The sequence below is a fragment of the Salvelinus sp. IW2-2015 genome, linkage group LG7, assembly GCF_002910315.2.
Source record: "Salvelinus sp. IW2-2015 linkage group LG7, ASM291031v2, whole genome shotgun sequence".
NCBI lineage: Eukaryota > Metazoa > Chordata > Actinopteri > Salmoniformes > Salmonidae > Salvelinus > Salvelinus sp. IW2-2015.
In genome coordinates this window covers 4985350-5004644 of record NC_036847.1, presented here as the reverse complement: position 1 = coordinate 5004644, position 19295 = coordinate 4985350, and the positions used below count along the sequence as shown (strand labels likewise).

Sequence of the window (19295 nt, the reverse complement as noted above, 5' to 3'; positions counted from 1 at the left end):
ACACACACACACACACACACACACACACACACACACACACACACACACACACACACACACACACACACACACACACACACACACACACACACACACACACACACACACACACACACACACACACACACACACACACACGTACGTTGGTGGCACCTTAATTGGGAGGATGGGTGGAGTGGAATGGTATTAAATGCATCAAACACATGACCATTCCATTTGCTCCATTCCAGCCATTATTATGAGCAGTCCTCCCCTCAGCAGCCTCCACTGACACACATAGGCGTCATGCCCGTAGGGGACACGTGACCCCTCAGATTATTTTGTAAAAAAAAAAAAAAATGAATCTTCTCTGTAATACTACTAGCCACCTAGGAATTGTATGAAGCTTTAGCTAGCCCAGATAGGTTACCAATCTCCAAACCTCAGAACTAGCTACCAAGAACCCATTTCAGGCCACCAATCAAGTTAGAGTAGCTAGCTTGTCTAACCATCTTAGCTGGAATGCCTGCTGGTAAGGTGGTAGACTTCAGAAAAGCAAGCAAACTAAATGTATTGAATAAGACTCACATTCTTTCAATCTTTTATCCAGATTTTAACATAGATGCAGAGAAGCATATTTAGTTACAGACAGCTCAAGAGGTATGCTTAGATACGCACAAAAACCATATATATATATATATATTTTTTTTTTACATAGTATTAAGCATAATGATTATGGCAAAAAAAATGCAGTTTCAGGTGTTTGAAAAATTCTAAATTCTCCAACTTCCTGGCCCCCTCCGGACCACCCCCAGGCCATTTTCACATACTTTGTGCCCACTCAGATTTTTAGGGGTGCATGACTACCCTGCACACATTTTTGGTTCTCTCTCCCTCTCTGTGTGGGAAAAGGACACGTGGAGAGGCCAAGTCAATAAAATGTTCTTACCTTCAGTAGGCCTACTAAACAATGAGACAAAGAAGGGCAGAGACATGTCGTTTGTTGATGACAGCGATAGGATCTTGGCGTGCATTTAGTCTCAAATTCATCTTTTGTTTGAAAAGGTTTGAGATTACCACTGTAGTACAGTGGCAAGGAGACCCCATATTCCATATGACATGTGYTGGCACCTCTCTAGCCAACTGTACCCACCATCTTCCTCTTGACACACCATACAATAACCCAACCACCCCCCCCATCAGAGACAACCCTCGCCTCCTCCCACTCTCTCACCTCTGGGCCCCTAGTTCACGCAGACCCACAGTCTCCAGACATCATTTGTACGCATATGATAAGTGCCCCTATTCTTTATCATCTAGTCCAGTGCCTTACCCTCTAACCCAAGTTCTCATTCCCTTCCCTCTGGCCAAGCTATTTTGGAACTTAGTAAACGTACTGTTACTATAATGAAACACAACACACACACAATGTAATGTTTAAATAGAAATTTGTATTTACATCAATATTAACATCAAGAAAGAAGTAAGAAAAAATGCGACAGTAATTTACATCCTGAAATTATGACTGTATATCCCCACCCTCCCCCCAAGTGATATTTTATTCCCCCCTCTTTCCATTTAAATCAAAGGGTAGATACATCAAGAGGAATCTTTTTTTTTAAGCAAAAGCACAGAAAACAGTTATTTTGAATATTCAGTAGGCAAATCTTTTTTAATATACTTCATCAAGACTGAAACAAAACCAAAAAATCGTTCTAGGCTATTCCATGATGTAATGAAGTTTCCATAAAACAGCGTAAAGACACTCTCCATTGTGTTAAAAGATAAGATAGCCGTCTTCAGCATTGAAGCCATTGTAAATAGTTTAGACTCCATGGGATAGTCTCTTATCGTCAGACGGCAGTCTTCTACCTCAGGTTAGTGACACTAAAATAGCTTCCTTTCTGAGTGGTCAATCTCATGAAAGAACTGCTTCCAGCACCACAACTTTGAACTGGCCGTACATTACAAGAGATAAAAATCAAGAAAATAAAACGACTACAATTACAAACARGATTAAAATCACTTCAGCAGAATCAGACCCATGTTAACTCTATGTTGTGTATGAATGGGAATAGATACACAAAAAGAAAAACAGATTACATGTAGGTTGTGCGGCAGAGAAATGCTCACACCAGTASAGTACTTGCACCATCTACAACTGGTTTCTAAGCACTGCAGAATGACAAAACAAAAATCTTTGGATTGAGCATGTCTTAAAAGATTTTCTCACAAAGCTTCACAGAAAATACTACAATGTCAATGCAAAATCAAGGTTCAACATAAAACCATGTAAAATGTMCCAAAATAACCTTCAAACCAGACAGAGAGAGAGGGAGGGAGGGAGGGAATCCAAATAACCCTCTTGTGTACAGCCTCCCTCAACATGAGCCGACTCTTCCTATTGAAAAAGCGAAGCCACAAATATAACTAACCGCAGTGATCAAGACTGTAACTCAAAAGCCCACATACAGTAAAAACTGACCACCACAAACCAGCATCTGTGCCCAACGGAAGGGGAGAAAACTAGAAAAGCAGTCTTGATATTGTAATGATTCTGGGTTGTCTATAATAGCATATCTGTGAACACATAGTCGCTGTTAAGTAGCCTGGCCAATTATAGAGTATGGAATTATAAGGAATGGAACTATTTTTTAAATACAATTTTTAATTGAACCTTTATGTAACTAGGCAAGTCAGTTAAGAAAAACTCTTATTTACAATGACGGCCTACCTGGACGACGCTGGGCCAATTGTGCGCCACCCTATGGTACTCCCAATCACAACCGGATGTGACGCAGCCTGGATTTGAACCAGGTACTGCAGTGACGCCTTTTGCACTGCGCCACTCGGGAGCCTGAGAACTAGAGCCATGGGACTCATAGGGCCCTATCTAAAAATATCAATCCACACACTGGTAAGATACATGGACCCTCATAAGTCTAACACAATCACATGAAACCTCTTTTAGGCATTGTGTGTTTGATTGCTCTTTAAAAAAAAAAATATCTATTGATAGAAAATGACAGGATCACACAAGCATCTCTAAATATACGCAATGTCTTTGCAAAAGAGAAATGTACGATTTATAGATCACAAATAAAAAAAGTGTTTTCTGAGAGAACAAGTGGCAGTTGTAGCTTTCTGAGAGAAATCGAGCCAAAGTATTTCAGTATTGATCAAAGAAATAGCCCCTTGCTTTTCGCCCATGGTTGAAGTATTGAAAATAAAAGCTGTTTTGACCTACGACATAATAAGAAAATTATACTTTAAATATCGAGCCTGACAATCTGTGCAAAAACAGTATGTGACCTACAAAAGCATATATTTATATATATATAATACATTTGAAACGTATATACAATTTATATTCACAGACAAAATAAAAAAGTTCCAAACGAGACGAGTCGCATCCTAATACTGGAGTACCATCGCTTTCACTTTGAGGAAATGATGCTTCACTTTGCCCTCACAGGAGAACCAAGAGAAAAAATTATTGCTAGAAATCTGCATAAACATACACTAAAATCAGGGAAACCCTTTCTTTCACAGTGTGTGGATTACTTTAGGAATTAACTCATTCAATAACTGGCAAAAATTGCTATCAAGTGTTCCATGAGGTAACCAAGAACGTAAACCTTACGAATTCCTCCTTAAAAATACAATATACTCATCGTTTTTTACATTTTAAATGATCATTTATGAATAGTTGTATAAATATGAGGGTAATTGTGCCCTCTGAAATAGGTCAGCACATTTYAAGGATCTACTTTAATAATCAGAACCTTTTCAATCCACTAACTTCCCCATAATCAACACACTGCAGAAGAAAGTGTTCTATAAAATCTGTGCTTACTGCCTTTCAATTGGTTAACCATTTAGAATAATGATCGTCACGGTAATCCATTTCCAATCAAAATAGTCCCCATCCTCCGACACAACACAAAAGCAAAACAAGATTTTCTGTTATGCATTCATTCTTGGGTAAAGGCCTCTATGACCAAGAAATATTTCCACAATCCTTTTGACGACAGCCTTTCCGTAAAGTGCAATCACAGCCAACTAGTATTTCTTTCTGTCGTACCTTAACCCAGTCTCCTGCAGGACCACTGTGTATGTATACTGACTCTCAATTACTTCCTTCTGAGTTGTTTCATTGACTATAGGCCTGCTCATCAGTATAGTAATTTAGCTTATAGAGGTAGAAGTTGCCCATGACCACAGATCTAGGATCAGGGTCCCTAATCTCAACTATTAGGGGGATGTGAAAATAGCTGACCCAGTGTCAGTCATCACAAGCAACTCCCACCTTCTCCAGCAATGGGACTACATCATATGCATTATGTCATTCATTAGGAGTGGATTCAGAGACCGGATGGGATGCAATGCCTGCATACACAGTGGTCCTTCAGGACTGTCTTCCTCCAGTGTTCCGAAGCAGAGAGAGAATTCCCATGCCCAGAGGTGAACACAGCATGACGTAGTTTACATCCCACGAGAGGATGTCTTCTCATGTCCGGCCGTGTCTGTCAGAGCCAGATCATTATTAGTTGGGTGTCCCCGCTTCAGTCTGTTTGGTCCAGCGACTGGCGTGTGTCCAGGACAGAGACATAGAACCCAGAGAGAGGACTAATGAAACTACATCACTAAAGACTGATGGAGGAATGAAACAGTTGTGTATCTGTGTGTGTGTGTGTGTGTCACAGTGCGTCTCTGCTTCACATACATGACTGTTTTTGAGTGTGTGTGTGTGTGTGTGTGTTGGTGGGTCATGGCGTGTCTCATGTAAGTGCATGTAGAATAGAGTGTGTCCTCGGTCTTGTTTTGTGAGACTGTCCTTGAGTTCAGAGGAACAGCACCCCCAACTGGTGGGAGTAGAATACCACTCACACGTACACGCACGTTTGGTCCGGCACACACTGAGCACTGCACTCCTCTCTCTGAAAGGGATCACATTGAGTCCGTTTCTGTTCCACCACACGCCTCGGTCTCAGGTTCAGCAATATTTCTGTAAGGAACAGAGGTAATGGGGTTAGTTGTGTAGACATCGAGTGTGTGTGTGTGTGTGTGCGTCTCTGCGTGTGTACATAAATATTGACAACACTCCCACATGCTTACTGTATGTTCATGCACACACCCACACACAATCTATAAACAGCTGTGTACCTGATCAGGCCCCATCGGCATACGTCCCATCACCATGGGGTTTATCCCCATCTGGCCCCCCATCTGGCCCCCTCCTCCGTTGGCAGGCATGCCCCCGTTTATCATAATGCCCCCGTATTGCCCCGGGTTACCCTGTTGGGCAAACTGCTGCTGCCCCGGGTTACCCTGTTGGGCAAACTGCTGTTGCCCCGGGTTACCCTGTTGGGCAAACTGCTGTTGTCCTGGGTTACCCTGTTGGGCAAACTGCTGCTGGGTGTACGTACTGGAGAGATAGGGAGGGAAGGAGGTGGGTTAGTTAGTTCACTGGTTGTTCTAGGCTCTCTGTCTCTGTCTCTGTCTCTGTCTCTGTCTCTGTCTCTGTCTCTCTCTCTCTCTCTCTCTCTCTCTCTCTCTCTCTCTCTCTCTCTCTCTCTCGCTCTCTTTCTCTCTTCTCTCTCTCGCTCTCTCTCTGTCACACACCTGTTGCGGGCCATGCCTCCCTGCGGCCAGCCCTTCATCTCAGCACTCTGGTACATGGGTCCGCCCTGGGGATGCTGCTGCATCATGGGATTCTGAGGACCCAGGCGGCCTGACATCATAGTGTTGGGGGGGCTGCCGCCCGCAGGGCCGAACGACGGGTCACCCTGCTGGGTCATACCTGAAGGAACATGTTACATGAGCTATAGCATGGGAACACACACCACCCACACACACTTCCATGTCTCACTGCAAGTACAACAACTCACCACTAGGGAGCAGCAACACTCTGTGGCCCTTCAGGTCAAACCAACCCAAACTCACCGTAGTTTCCCCCGTAGCCAAACTGCTGGGGGCCCGGCTGGCCCATGTTGGGGCCTCCCATGGGGGTGTCCATGCCGGCGGGGGCGGTGACGTTGGGAGGGGGGCTGAACCCCCCGGCGGCGGCCGCTGCCGCCTGCTGCTGTTGCTGCTGCATGAGCATCATCATCCTCTGTCTCCTCATCTGCATGGTCACCATCTCCCTGCTACGCTGGGCCATCATCTGGGCATTCAGGAAGCCAGGCTGGGGACAGAGAAGGAGTGTAGTGAGTTCTGGCTGTGTGTAATGTACAACAAGGAAAGGTTAGGCACAAGTGGCTCACAAATGCTAGGTTGTGTGTACGTGTGTGTATATGTGAGGAGAGGGGAGTGCCTACCTGTGCCCCCATGCCAGGCTGCATGCCCGGCCTCATTCCGGGGTTACCCGCTCCAGGGTTCTCCATCTTCATGGCCATCCCCTGCCGAGTCTGACTCATAAACTGAGGGAGGAAGGAAATAAGAACCTGTCAACATAAAGTCCTGTGTGCGTTTATCTGTGTGTGTGTGTGTGTGTGTGTGTGTGTGTGTGTGTGTGTCTCTAACCTGTTGGCCCTGTAATCTCTGTTGCAGCTGAAGCCTCATAGGTTTGGTGGCGCTCATCATCCTGGGTCTCATCATGTTGGCGCGAGGGTGACCCATACCCCCCATCCCCGCGAAGCTGCCCCCCTGGCCCATCTGGGAGAGCATGGGGCCAAAGCTCCCCTGCTGGAGCTGGCCCTGCATGGGGCTCCCCCCGTAGGCTGACTGCATGGCCATGGAGGGGGGGCCGGGGTAGCCCTGGCCGTACAGAGGCTTCTGCTCCAGCACCATGGAGGGGTCCTGGCCGGGGAAGGGCTCACCGTGCTGCTCTGGACCCTGGCCCTGGCTGACCAAGTCKGGGATGCCCAGGGCCCGGTCGATCTCCTCCAGGGCTATGCCGTCCGTGTTGTTGAGCAGAGAGTCCAGCTGGTCCAGCAGCGCCCGCTCGTCACTCTGGCCCTCGCTGGTGGTGGGCGGAGCAAGGAGCTCGTCCAGGGCGTTCCCAAACTGACGCCTGAAACACACCCAGAGAACCGTTAAAAGTATGACATGATAACATTGGCTGCCAATTGTCCTGGTATAAATCATATATTAGAAGAAATCTTACTATGGAAGACCAGTTTACCTGTTGTGGTTGCCCTCCATGCCTATCACATTGTCAGGCCAGGAGGGAGACTGGTTGGGCTGGCCCTGCTGACTGAACGGACTCATCCCCATCTCACCAGAACATCCTGCACACACAACACATATTAACCAGATATTCCATCGCTCAGAATCAATTACTACGGATTACAGACACACATAGACACATGCACACACAGACAGACACACAGAGATTACACCCGAGCATGTTTATTTGATGGACTAACGCATACACACGTACCCAAGTCCATCAGCTGTTGCTGCAGCATGGATCTGGTGCCAGGAACACTGTTGGACCTGGCCACCATGGGCCCTCCCATCATGCCTTTGGAGTTGTAGTCCATGCCAGGGCGGATCATAGAAGGGTGACCGGCTGAGCCCACGGGGCTGGCGCTGGAGCGGGGCATCCCCCAATCCCCTGACCCCCCCATGGGAGAGCGCTGGGGAACCCCCATGCCCCTGTTCATCGGCCCTGGGGAGACACAAACCACAGACACCTGGATGAGATTTTTCTCACAAAGCTTCAACGGCACTGACTGACACACAGACCTAGGTAGTGGGGTGGGGGGGGGGGGGGGCAGAAAGAGAGAGTCAAATAACTAAATGAGTTACTTGTTCCAACGCCTCGCGGACACACACCCATGTTCCCTGGGTATCCGTCTGGGCTGCTCAACATATTCTCCTGTTTGATGAGCATGGGGCGCCTCCCCGCCCCTCCAGGACCACCGGGGGGCTTGGCGTCCACTGACATGGCCCTCTGAAAGGGGCCTCGTTGGCCAGGGGCCATCCCCGGACTCCCTGAACACACACAGAGGGACACAACAGATAGAACAGGTACATAGCCATAGCCTGGTATCCAGACTCTCTGTGTAGAAGTTACTTTGAGGCAAGGGCTAAAACATTTTTTTATTTTTTATGTTTGTGTGTGTGTTGCTTAATGTGACCGGTCCTACCTTGCAGGTTGTCATCGAGGCAACCCTGGGCCTTGTTCCCTCCTTCATTAGCCCCTCCTCCTCCTCCTCCTCCCTGCTCGGGGTAGAACTCAGAGCCAGAACCCCTCAGACCTCCCAGGATGGACTCCAGGTTCTCCAACTGGTGAAAAGATAGATACACGTGTATCAGCAACAACACAGTATCACACTCAGGCGTACACAACCTACGGAGGTTCAGCACTTCTGAGCAATGGAAATGTTCACACTGAAGGCCAATGGTGCCCAATCAATATCTTACTTATCAGTACGAATACTCATGTGATTTTAATAATCTACCAGCAAGGTAACGATCTGACCCCCACACTGTGTGGTTACCTCATCAGGTGGCTCTGACTTGATCTTGCTTTCTGGATGTTCAGGGGTGGGTCCAGGGCCTCTGGATGGGGGACCGGCAGTGGCTCCTGGGGGGCCCTTTCCTTCCAGCTCCTCAGGCTTGGGCTTCACGTCCACGGGCTCTTTAGTGTCGTCCTTGTTGAGGAGGTAGTGGAGGAGCGCGTGGGTCTTCTCCTTCTTGGGGCTGTGCTGCTCCTGCTTGGGCTCAGTCACTCCTCCTGCTCCTCCTCCCGCAGCCCCCGTCTCCCCTGGAACCTCCTGGTCCCCCAGTGTCACCTTCCCAGTTGCCTCGGCTGTGATCTTGGCCACCTCGTCGGGCGTGTTGCTGTTCTGCAGCAGCTTGTGGAGGATCTTGTGCTTCTCCTGCAGCGATGCCGTGTAGTGGGCCGAGGCCAGAGCATTGGCCAGAGCAGCGCCACCTGGGCCTGACRCCGGGCCCTGAATGGTGGAGGCCGAGGAAGAGGAGGAGACTCCGGTAGAGGAAGGACTGGTCATGCCTCCTGTGGGGTCCTTAGTGTCGGACCCTGCTGGGATGTTGCTGCTGACTGGTGGGGGAGGTATAGAGGGCAAGGCCGGACCAGTTCCCCCTAACCCCAGCTCCTCAGTGGGGGAGGTCAGTAGCTGCAGCAGCTTCTTATGGCCCTTACTGTCTGGGACTCTCCGGGTGGGTTCTGAGCTGGCCACCCCAGCCTCGCTGGCCCCCTCTCCAGGCTCCTTGCTGCCTGCCGTGGCCTGGCTGTCCAACCTGTCTCCGCAGCCCTCTGCCTGGGTGTGTGGGTGGTGGTGGTGGTGGTGGTGGAGGGGGTGGTGGTGCTCGCCGGGACCAGGTGGGCTTTTGGAGCCGTCCGGGCCTGGTTTGGCCGGCTGGCTTGGCTGGGAGGACTGAGAGGAGGAGTGGACGCTGGGGGAGCTGTCTGGTTTGTGGGCCGGGGAGGGGGAGGCGAGGGTCGAAGGGAGGGAGCTCCCGACCCCCTCGCTGATGGCCTGGAGGGCGTTGAGGGAGCTGCTGGAAAAGGAGGAGCCACCTCCTCCCGCACCTCCTCCTCCATGAGGGCCTATGGGGGAGTGCATGCCTGGGAAAGAAACAAAATACACTGTTAGAAACTGTACAAAACCTAAAATGGATTATCTTGTGTTTTATGAAGCACAGCAAAACTGTGCAAATGTATAGTGAACCCCCTGATTGACGCACCTCCAGGAGAGAACTGACTGGCGCCCATCTTGGGGCTGCCTCGATTTCGGGGGGACATCAGAAACCCCTGCTGGGGGCCACTCATCCGGGGGCTCCCCAAGGGGCTGCTCATACCCCCAAGTCCGTACCCCCCACTGCTCTGGAAGGGGTGCTGCTGTGGGTGCTGGGGATGCTGCATGCCTGGGTGGTTCCCTGGACCTGGGTGGTTCATCTGATGACCCATCTGATTCATTTGGTTCATCTGGCCCATATGGTTTATTTGATTCATCTGATTCATCTGCATCATTCTGTTGCCCATGCCTCCACCGCCACCCCCACCCCCACCTCCATTTCCTCCATACATTGAGACCCCTCCCATCTGTCCCATGTGGCTCTGTTCATTCATGGGCCCATAGCCCCGGTTCATACCCCCCATCCCCATCCCTGCGCCAGGGGGCATGTTCATCTGGGCGTTGGGGTTGGGGCCCCCCATGCCCTGCTGCCTCATAGGCCCAGGCATCATGCCCCCAGTCTGGGCAGAGCGATAGCCATTCTGCTCCCTGGAAGAGAGGACGAGGAGGAGAGAAGGAACATGTGAGGGAAGTGCGGTTAACATGACATCCACGGCGCTTTATTCTTGTAAACACAGATCAAGTCGAGCAAAAGAGTCTCTTGAAGAGTCCGAAGATGGAACTGAAGGGCATAAAAACGGAAAAAATATTCACAATGAGAATGAGGCGTTCTCTAATTCATTACTCAGCCCTGTAAACTTTACTTCTAAGAGACTTAAGTGGCTGTCAAGCACAATAATTCAACCTTTTCATTTGACTGAAAAATGAACAAACCCACTAGGAGGCCTTTAAGGCCTTCTCCGCTGTCTGAAGCATCCGTATAAGCAGTCAGATCTATCTGCTAAGCCCAGAGAGGATATTGTGGATATCAGCTACCTCAGCTGTGTGTGTGTGTGTATTCTGTCTCTTGCAAAGGCTGTTTTCTACCTCATAGCAGCAGCAGGTGTGTGTGTGTGTGTGTGTGTACCTCTGTAGCAGGTGTGTGTGTGTGTACCTCTGTAGCAGGTGTGTGTGTGTGTGTACCTCTGTAGCNCTCTGTAGCAGGTGTGTGTGTGTGTGTACCTCTGTAGCAGGTGTGTGTGTACCTCTGTAGCAGGTGTGTGTGTACCTCTGTAGCAGGTGTGTGTGTGTGTACCTCTGTAGCAGGTGAGTGGAGATGAAGCCCTGGGGTTCATTGCTCATGGGGTGGCGGTACAGCTTGCTCTTGGTCTGGGCCGTGACAGGGGTGCCGTCTGACAGGGAGAAGCGGTACAGGGGGGTCTCGGCGTGACCCTGCAGGAAGGCTGGGGGGAGGCAAGGACGAGGGGGCAAGGACGAGGGGGCAAATACAATGGGTTCAGATGAAAATATGGAAGTGAAATATATATCAAAGATGAGGTATAGGGTCGGTGGTATCCTGACAAAAATGGCTTGCAGTGATGCCATTCATGTGTGTTTTAAGACAGGTGTGTGTGTTTTGGGACAGGTGTGTGTGTGCTTTGGGACAGGAGGGTGTGTGTGACTCCGCATGTAACAGATGTGTGTATTGGCACAGGTGTGTGCGTGGCGTACCCTCGTGGTAGTGGCGTTTGTGGGACCAGGGCTGTCCGTCGCTGTGCTGTAGGAACATCTGAATACAACGCCTCAGCAGGTCCTCCCAGCCAGGACGCATCGACGCACGCAGAGAGTTCTGGTCTATCTGGATCAGCTTACCTGAACGGGAGAAGAGGAGACGAGATGGACATTGTTGAACGTGGATAATACACACCTATTAAAGGATATTGTACACATTTTTTGTAAAATCTAAAAGGATATTGTACTCTTTTTCGTACACACAAGGCCTTATGAAATCAAATTATACAGCCAGGTTTGCGGGATAAGTAATAAACGTCAACTACGCTGCTGTCAATTATGTTGCTGTCGGTCTCACCTGTAAGCTCGTGTCGGGTGTTGAAGCTCTCGGTTCTCTCCACAGCAGTCACACGACGGGCCACACAGATCATACACGACTGCAGGTCTGAGGAGGATGGGAAATAATGACTTAACCTACACAGACATTCTGTGTGTGTCTGTGAGTGAGTGAGTGTGTGTGTGTGTGTGCCATACGTTTGTCGTGTGTGCGTGTGGATGTGTGTGTCAGAGTGTGTGTGTGTCATGTGTGTGTGTGTGTGCGCGTGTGAGATTGTGTGTGTGCGCCCGTGTGTCTGTACCTTCCCCGTCTTCGATCATGGCCTTGGGCTGGGTCAGGGCGAAGCATTGCATGGTCTCGTAGTGCGGTCCTCCATGCCCCTCCTCTACAGGCCCGTGGGTGTTGCCAAACTTGACCAGCATGCGGCAGTTGAAGGTGTGGCTCTTCTGCCGGGGCGCCTCCCCCCCCCAGGACACCCCATTCACTGAGGAGGAGTCAATTCAAAAGCATATGCCGTATTAAAATAAACATGTAACTGCCAAAATAATGTAAATGCTTGAGTAAATGAGGATACAAAGTATATTGAAGTTAAGTGCTTCCACACAGGTGTGGTTCCGGAGCTAATTAAGCAATTAACATCCCATCATGCTTAGGGTCATGTATAAAAACGCTGGGCAGGCCATTCTTTTGGCAACCATGGCTATGCCCCTATAGGATGACATTGTCGCCATCACAGGGCATGAGTGGTCACCGAATGGTTTGATGAGCATGAAAACGATGTAAACCGTAGGCCACGGCCGTCTCAGTCACCAGATCTCAACCCAATTGAACACTTCTGGGAGTTTCTGGATTTGAATCATGACATGTCAAATATCCGGACACACACGACAGATGAACCAGCATTACTACTTTCCCTCATATCTAAAAGCAAAAGGATCCCCTCTCGTTCTGATTCCTGGCTAAATGGACCATGGGATTAATGTAGCCGACGTGTCGATTTCCAATATCCCTCCAGCCCTGGGCTGCTGCCGAGGTCAGGGGAGGAGCAGAGCAGAGTGGCCAGGTAGACAGGGACACCCAGCCATCTATCCTCATTTGGGCCCTGACTCCTCATCAGAGAACAGCCAGAGGGTCACCTTCACAGGGAAGGGGATGAGGTGGGGAGGGGTGTTGAACTAAACTTCAGAGAGAGAGAGAGAGAGATCCTACAGTAGCTTGCATCCTACATTCTCTTTTCTAGGAAATGATCCAAGGACACAAACACAATTAAATAGGTGTTACAATAGCACAGGTTCCATTCTCCTTTCCAGTCATGTGAGATCGGTGATTAGGACGCGAGGGAGGAAGGTTTGGAACCCCACTCTCCCCCAACGTTTGTCTGAAGCCTTATCAGGGACCAAGGCCCCCCAGTCTGTCTGTTTCTGACAGGACAGGTGGAGGGAGAGAGGGAAGGTTTGTCTGTACAGGGAGCAGGGGAGGCTGGTGGGAGTAGCAATAGGAGGACAAGGCTCAATGCAATGGCTGGAATGGAATTAATGGAACAGTATCAAACAGGAACATATGAAAACCACATTTGACTCATTTGTTCTATTCCAGCCACTAGAATGAGCCCGTCCTCCTATAGCTCCCCCCACCAGCCTCCACTGACAGGGTGGGATGCCCTAGGGCATGGGGGTTTCTAACTGATACTGAATGGTGATTTAAAAAGGTCTTAGACGGTTAGGACCCAATCTTCAGCCTGACAGAGACAACCCAGCATTGCCGTGAGGCCCGACATTTCCCCTCAGACACAATTAACAAGCGCTGAGGCTGGGCAGAACGGTAGACTCAGGGAGAAAACACAGGAGAAAACCTCCCGCCCCCTAGACACACACAGGGGATTGTGTGAGTGAGAGAAAGTGTGTGTGTGAGTGTGTGTGTGTGTGTGTCTCTGTGTGGCGTGCATATGGTGCAAGCCCCAGTTGGCGTGATCAGTGGTCATCCCACAGGAATGTGCAGAGAGAGCGTATTTCATTCATGGAGTCGGAGGTAATGATGGGGGAGAGGCACGGGAAGGAGAGAGAATTTAAAAAAGAAAGTGAGAGAAAGACCAGCGAAATAAATAAAATATAGTTCCTAGCAACCACATTATTCAACAAAGTAGGAGAACAGAGAAAGAGGTGGGAGACGGAGAGAGAGAGTGTCAATGACACTTTGGAGCCGCTGCCACTGCTGGGGAGTAAAATCGGGGAGCAGGTTCAGCAGAGCACACATATCCATAATTAATTGGCTTTAGAAATACACACACACACACATTTACAGAAACCTACAGCACACCGGAAATGTACAAGTACACGAATATGTACACCTGTCTCTTATACACATCTAGATGTGTATAAGAGACCGGTGTGTCAGAGAGGACCTTGTGCACTCAAGGAGGTTTATGAGAAACCGCTCATTATTGGGACCGAGCGAGAAAAGAAGGATAGGAGGGAAGAGTAGGTGTTTGTATATGTCTATGATAATGTGTGTGTGTCTTAACCACATCTCCTAGCTAGGTTTTTAATCATCTTCCCCCTGTCTTCCTACTGCAGAATGTTGAGAGACATGCAAAGAGAGTGCGCCTGTGTGTGTGTGCGTATGTTCGCATGTATGTGTGTGCGTGCGTGCGTGTCGTACCGTTGGTCTTGGGCAGGTTCTTGTGGAACTCCTCCCTGTCGTCCTCATGGAGGATGTTGTAGGCGGAGGTGTTGATGAGCTCCTCCTGTTTATACTGCAGGTACTGGGTCACGTTGTCAGACACAAACACGATGCTGCCCTCCCGGTTCACCACAAACAGGAAGCCATCCAGGGCCTGAGGACAGAGGGTGAACACATGAAGAGTCAGTACAACAGGCCAATAAGAGGCCAGACGGTACAGCCAGCCAATCAAAGAGGAGAGTCGTGACCTTTGACCTCACCTGCAGCAGGAGCGGCCCCAGGTGGTCCTTGTCGATGACCCCCTGTCCCGTGGAGGACACGTCTGACTTCTGAACATCGTCATCGTTGGAGGACGCTTTGCCTGGACGGAGGGAGGAGAGCGTTCAGTCAGATATACACGACCGTTTAAACGTTTGGGGTCACTTAGACATTGTCCATGAAAATGAAATGAGTTGCAAAATGAATAGGAAATATAGTCAAGACGTTGACAAGGTTATAAATAATGATTTTTAATTGAAGTAATAATTGTGTCCTTCAAACTTTGCTTCCCTCAAAGAATACACCACCATTTGCAGCAATTACAGCCTTATAGACCTTTGGCATTCTAGTTGTCAATTTGTTGAGGTAAACTAAAGAGTCACCCTATGCTTCCTGAAGCACCTCCCACAAGTTGGATTGACTTGATGGGCACTTCTTACGTACCATACGGTCAAGCTGCTCCCACAACAGCTCAATAGGGTTGAGATCCGGTGACTGTGCTGGCCACTCCATTATAGACAGAATACCAGCTGACTGCTTCTTCCCTAAATAGTTCTTGCATAGTTGGGTGCTGTGCTCTGGGTCGTCCTGTTGTAGGAGGAAATTGGCTCCAATTAAGCGCCGTCCACAGGGTATGGCATGGCGTTGCAAAATGAGGTGAAAGCCATCCTTCKTCAAGATCCCTTTTACCCTGTACAAATCTCCCACTTTACCACCACCAAAGCACCGCCAGACCACCACATTGCCTCCACCATGCTTGACAGATGGCGTCAAGCAATCCTCCAGCATCTTTTCATTTTTTCTGCGTCTCACGAATGTTCTTCTTTGTGATCCGAATACCTCAAACTTAGATTTGTGTGTCCATTACACTTTTTTCCAATCTTCCTCTGTCCAGTGTCTGTGTTCTTTTGCCCATCTTAATCTTTTCTTTTTATTGGTCAGTCTGAGATATGGCTTTTTCTTTGCAACTCCCGGAGCATCCCGGAGTCTCCTCTTTACTGTTGACGTTGAGACTGGTGTTTTGCGGGTACTATTTAATGAAGCTGCCAGTTGAGGACTTGTGAGGCATCTGTTTCTCAAACTAGACACTAATGTACTTGTCCTCTTGCTCAGTTGTGCACTGGGGACTCCAACTCCTCTTTCTATTCTGGTTAGAGCCAGTTTGCGCTGTTCTGTGAAGGGAGTAGTACACAGCGTTGTACGAGATCTTCAGTTTCCAAGCAATTTCTCGCATGGAATTGCCTTCATTTCTCAGAACAAGAATAGACTGACGACTTTCAGAAGAAAGTTATTTGTTTCTGGACATTTTGAGCCTGTAATCGAACACGCAAATGCTGATGCTCCAGATACTCAACTAGTCTAAAGGAGGCCAGTTGTATTGCTTCTGTAATCAGCACGACCGTTTTCAGCTGTGCTAACATAATTGCAAAAGGGTTTTCTAATGATAAATTAGCCTTTTAAAACGATAAACTTAGATTAGCTAACACAATGTGCCATTGGAACACAGGAGTGACGGTTGCTGATAATGGGCCTCTGTACGCCTATGTAGATATTCCATAAAAAATCTGCAGTATCCAGCTACAATAGTCATTTACAACATTAACAATGTCTACACTGTATTTCTGATCAATTTGATGTTAATTTAATGGACAAAAAATGTGCTTTTCTTTCAAAAACAAGGACATTTCTAAGTGATCCCAAACTTTTGAACGGTAGTGTACCTCAGCCTACAATCAAGTACAAAGTAACACACATCTTCTGTGTAAGTGTGGGTGCGAATAAGAAAACATTTCAAGTGTGAAGAGCTGAACTGTGAAAGGCGTAAACACTAAACACAGATCTGTGTAACTCAACATTCACATCCACTTATTAGAGCTCCAATAACCACCAGGGGTCAGCGTTTCTCATTTTTCCCTCCACACAAAGCACCAGGTAAGGGGAGCAACATCCATATGCAGGCTTCTCTAAGGAGCGATGGGGCTGAGACCAGACCATGGCTGGGTGTAGACCAGAGCAGTGTAGTGTAGTGTATGGTGTGCACTAGGTAAAATCCTTCCTTCCTTCCTCCATGCTTTATATTCAGCAGGAGACTCTAGAGGGACTGGCTGAATGGCATGCAGGCAGAGACCCAGGCAGGCACCAGGCAGCAGCAGTATTAATGCTGAGGCTGTCTGGAGCTGGGCTACAGGAATCATTCCATCTGATTAGGTCCCAGGGGGGAGAGAGAGCCAACACAAAGAAACACAGCCACTGCTGCCTGCCTGCCGCCAGCCCCGCTCTGAAGGTAGAGAGACACAGAGAGAGAGAGAGAGAGAGAGAGAGAGAGAAGAGGGGGGTGGCAGAGTGAGGGGGAGGTGGTGGAGAGATAGAGACAGAAAGGTAGAGCAAGGGAGAGGGGGGGTAGACAGAGAAGAGGGGTAGGGCAGAGGGAGGGAGGGAGAGAGAGGAGGATACGCTCCAGTGGTTACCCTCAATATCTTAAGATGCTAGGAGCAACCTGAGGATACTACACTTTATTGGACTGAAACACAGAGGCCAAAACGGCAAGCTGGAAGGAGGAGGGAGGCGGAGCGAGTGAACTAGTGAAGGATAATGTCAGAGAGAGGAAAGACAAGGGTAGAGGGAGACAGGAAGATGAAGAGATTGAGAGAAAGTAAGAGACAGAGAGAGAAAGAGTGTAAGAGGGAAAGGAAGACAGAGAAAGAGGACAAATAGAGAGAAAGAAAGAAACAGACAGAGGGGTAAAAAGTGAAACCCAATGCCACTTCATTATTCACTTCCGGTAACTATGGCAACCAGTCTCCAGCAAGTCACCGCCAGCTGTACCCTCTTCCCCTTTCTGTCGAGGTGGCAGAGACCAACTGTCACCTCCCACAGCCTCAGTCTCTGTCTCAGTTCATGCCATCTCCCACCCACTCCATTAGGCTCTGATAGATCTAGGACACTAAACTGACCTCAGATCAGCGTCTGCTTGTACCAACTTCAGCCTGCTACTCCATGCTGGTACCCCAACCAGTGCCAATCCAATGGGGGAATGAAACGCGCTCAAAAGTACAATACAAGTCAGTGTTGTAGTACTCGAGACCGGTCTCACACATGAGTGTCTCGTGTTGGATGAATCTGTACTCGGTCTTGACTTGAGACCAGCCGAGTAAAAAACATAATTATCAGCTTCCATTCAATCATCGCATAAAAGCGCTTCACCAGGACAAATACAAAGTGCATTCGGAAAGTATTCAGACCCTTTCCCTTTTTCCACATTTTGTTACGTTACAGCCTTTATCAAAAATTGATTAAATAACACATTTATCATCATCAATCTATACACAATACCCCATAACGACAAAGCAAAAACAAGTTTTTATTCATTTTTGCAAAGAACAAATCTGAAATACCTTATTTCCGTAAGTATTCAGAGCTAGGTGTAGGTTAGTACAGTGGAGAACCTATAGGTCTTCAGTGTGACAGGTAGTACAGTGGTGAACCTATAGGTCTTCAGTGTGCAGGTTAGTACAGTGGTGAACCTATAGGTCTTCAGTGTGTGACAGGTTAGTACAGTGTGAACCTATAGGTCTTCAGTGTGTGACAGGTTAGTACAGTAGTGAACCTATAGGTCTTCAGTGTGACAGGTTAGTACAGTGGTGAACCTATAGGTCTTCAGTGTGTGACAGGTTAGTACAGTAGTGAACCTATAGTCTTCAGTGTGTGACAGGTTAGTAACAGTAGTGACCTATAGGTCTTCAGTGTGTGACAGGTTAGTACAGTGGAGAATATAGGTCTTCAGTGTGACAGGTTAGTACAGTAGTGAACCTATAGGTCTTCAGTGTGTGACAGGTTAGTACAGTGGTGAACCTAATGCCTTCAGTGTGTGACAGGTTAGTACAGTGGAGAACCTATAGGTCCTTCAGTGTGACAGGTTAGTACAGTGGTTAACCTATAGGTCTTCAGTTGTGACAGGTTAGTACAGTGGTGAACCTATAGGCTTCAGTGTTGTGACAGGTTAGTACAGTGGTGAACCTATAGGTCTTCAGTGTGTGACAGGTTAGTACAGTGGTGAACCTATAGGCTTCAGTGTGTAACAGGTTAGTACATGTGTGAACGTATAGGCCTTCTAGTGTGTGACAGGTTAGTACAGTGGTGAACCTATAGGCCTTCAGTGTGTGACAGGTTAAGTACAGTGGTAGAACCTATAGGTCTTCAGGTGTGTGAAGGTTAGTACAGTTGGTGAACCAATAGGCCTTCAGTGTGTGACAGGTTAGTACAGTGGGAAACCTATAGGCTTCAGTGTGTGACAGGTTAGATACAAGTGGTGAAAGACAACTATAGGACCTTGGCTAGATGTTGCGAGCGGTTCCGTTCACATAGGTGACTTAGCACTTATGTCTAGACATCTGTACAGAAGATTACAGTGTAAGAGATCCTATGTAACTTTCAGGTTGGTGTAAAGCAGTAGGTTGAGTTACAAATTGGTGAAACCTATAGGTCTTCATTCAGTATGTGACAGGGTCGTACATCGTGTGAACATATACGGTCTTCAGGGTGTGTGAAGGTTAGTACACGTGGTGTAAACCTATAAGGCTCAGGTGTGTGACAGGTTAGTGCAGGCAGGTGAACTATTAGGGTCTTCTTAGTGTGTGACAGGTTAAGGTACAGGTAGTGGTGAGAACTTTAGGGGAATCTTCAGTTGTGTAATCAGGTTTGTATGACACCCATGAAATGATATTGGGAGTGACCTAATTAATAGTGCGGCTTGTTTCAGTGGTGATGATAAAGATACGAGT

The 19295-nt window shown here is 48.3% G+C and overlaps 1 protein-coding gene across 4 annotated transcripts in view; it reads right to left on the bottom strand.

Annotated features, from left to right (window-relative positions):
- Nucleotides 1–1410: 1410 nt before the first annotated feature.
- LOC111966229 (nuclear receptor coactivator 3) overlaps nucleotides 1411–19295 on the bottom strand; it is a 114829-nt gene continuing 96944 nt past the window's right edge. For all 4 annotated transcript variants that reach the window (XM_023990703.2, XM_023990704.2, XM_023990705.2 and 1 more), the window contains 18 exons: nucleotides 14517–14617; nucleotides 14236–14410; nucleotides 11879–12061; nucleotides 11599–11685; nucleotides 11241–11381; nucleotides 10825–10972; nucleotides 9640–10178; nucleotides 8430–9520; nucleotides 8076–8214; nucleotides 7735–7920; nucleotides 7364–7594; nucleotides 7106–7211; nucleotides 6505–6994; nucleotides 6300–6401; nucleotides 5926–6166; nucleotides 5605–5782; nucleotides 5146–5407; nucleotides 1411–4987 (listed from right to left, as the gene is read on the bottom strand). In XM_023990703.2, the coding sequence (XP_023846471.1) occupies nucleotides 4976–4987; nucleotides 5146–5407; nucleotides 5605–5782; nucleotides 5926–6166; nucleotides 6300–6401; nucleotides 6505–6994; nucleotides 7106–7211; nucleotides 7364–7594; nucleotides 7735–7920; nucleotides 8076–8214; nucleotides 8430–9520; nucleotides 9640–10178; nucleotides 10825–10972; nucleotides 11241–11381; nucleotides 11599–11685; nucleotides 11879–12061; nucleotides 14236–14410; nucleotides 14517–14617 (4412 nt within the window). In that variant the 3' untranslated portion in view covers nucleotides 1411–4975. The remainder of the gene's footprint in view (nucleotides 4988–5145; nucleotides 5408–5604; nucleotides 5783–5925; nucleotides 6167–6299; nucleotides 6402–6504; nucleotides 6995–7105; nucleotides 7212–7363; nucleotides 7595–7734; nucleotides 7921–8075; nucleotides 8215–8429; nucleotides 9521–9639; nucleotides 10179–10824; nucleotides 10973–11240; nucleotides 11382–11598; nucleotides 11686–11878; nucleotides 12062–14235; nucleotides 14411–14516; nucleotides 14618–19295) is intronic.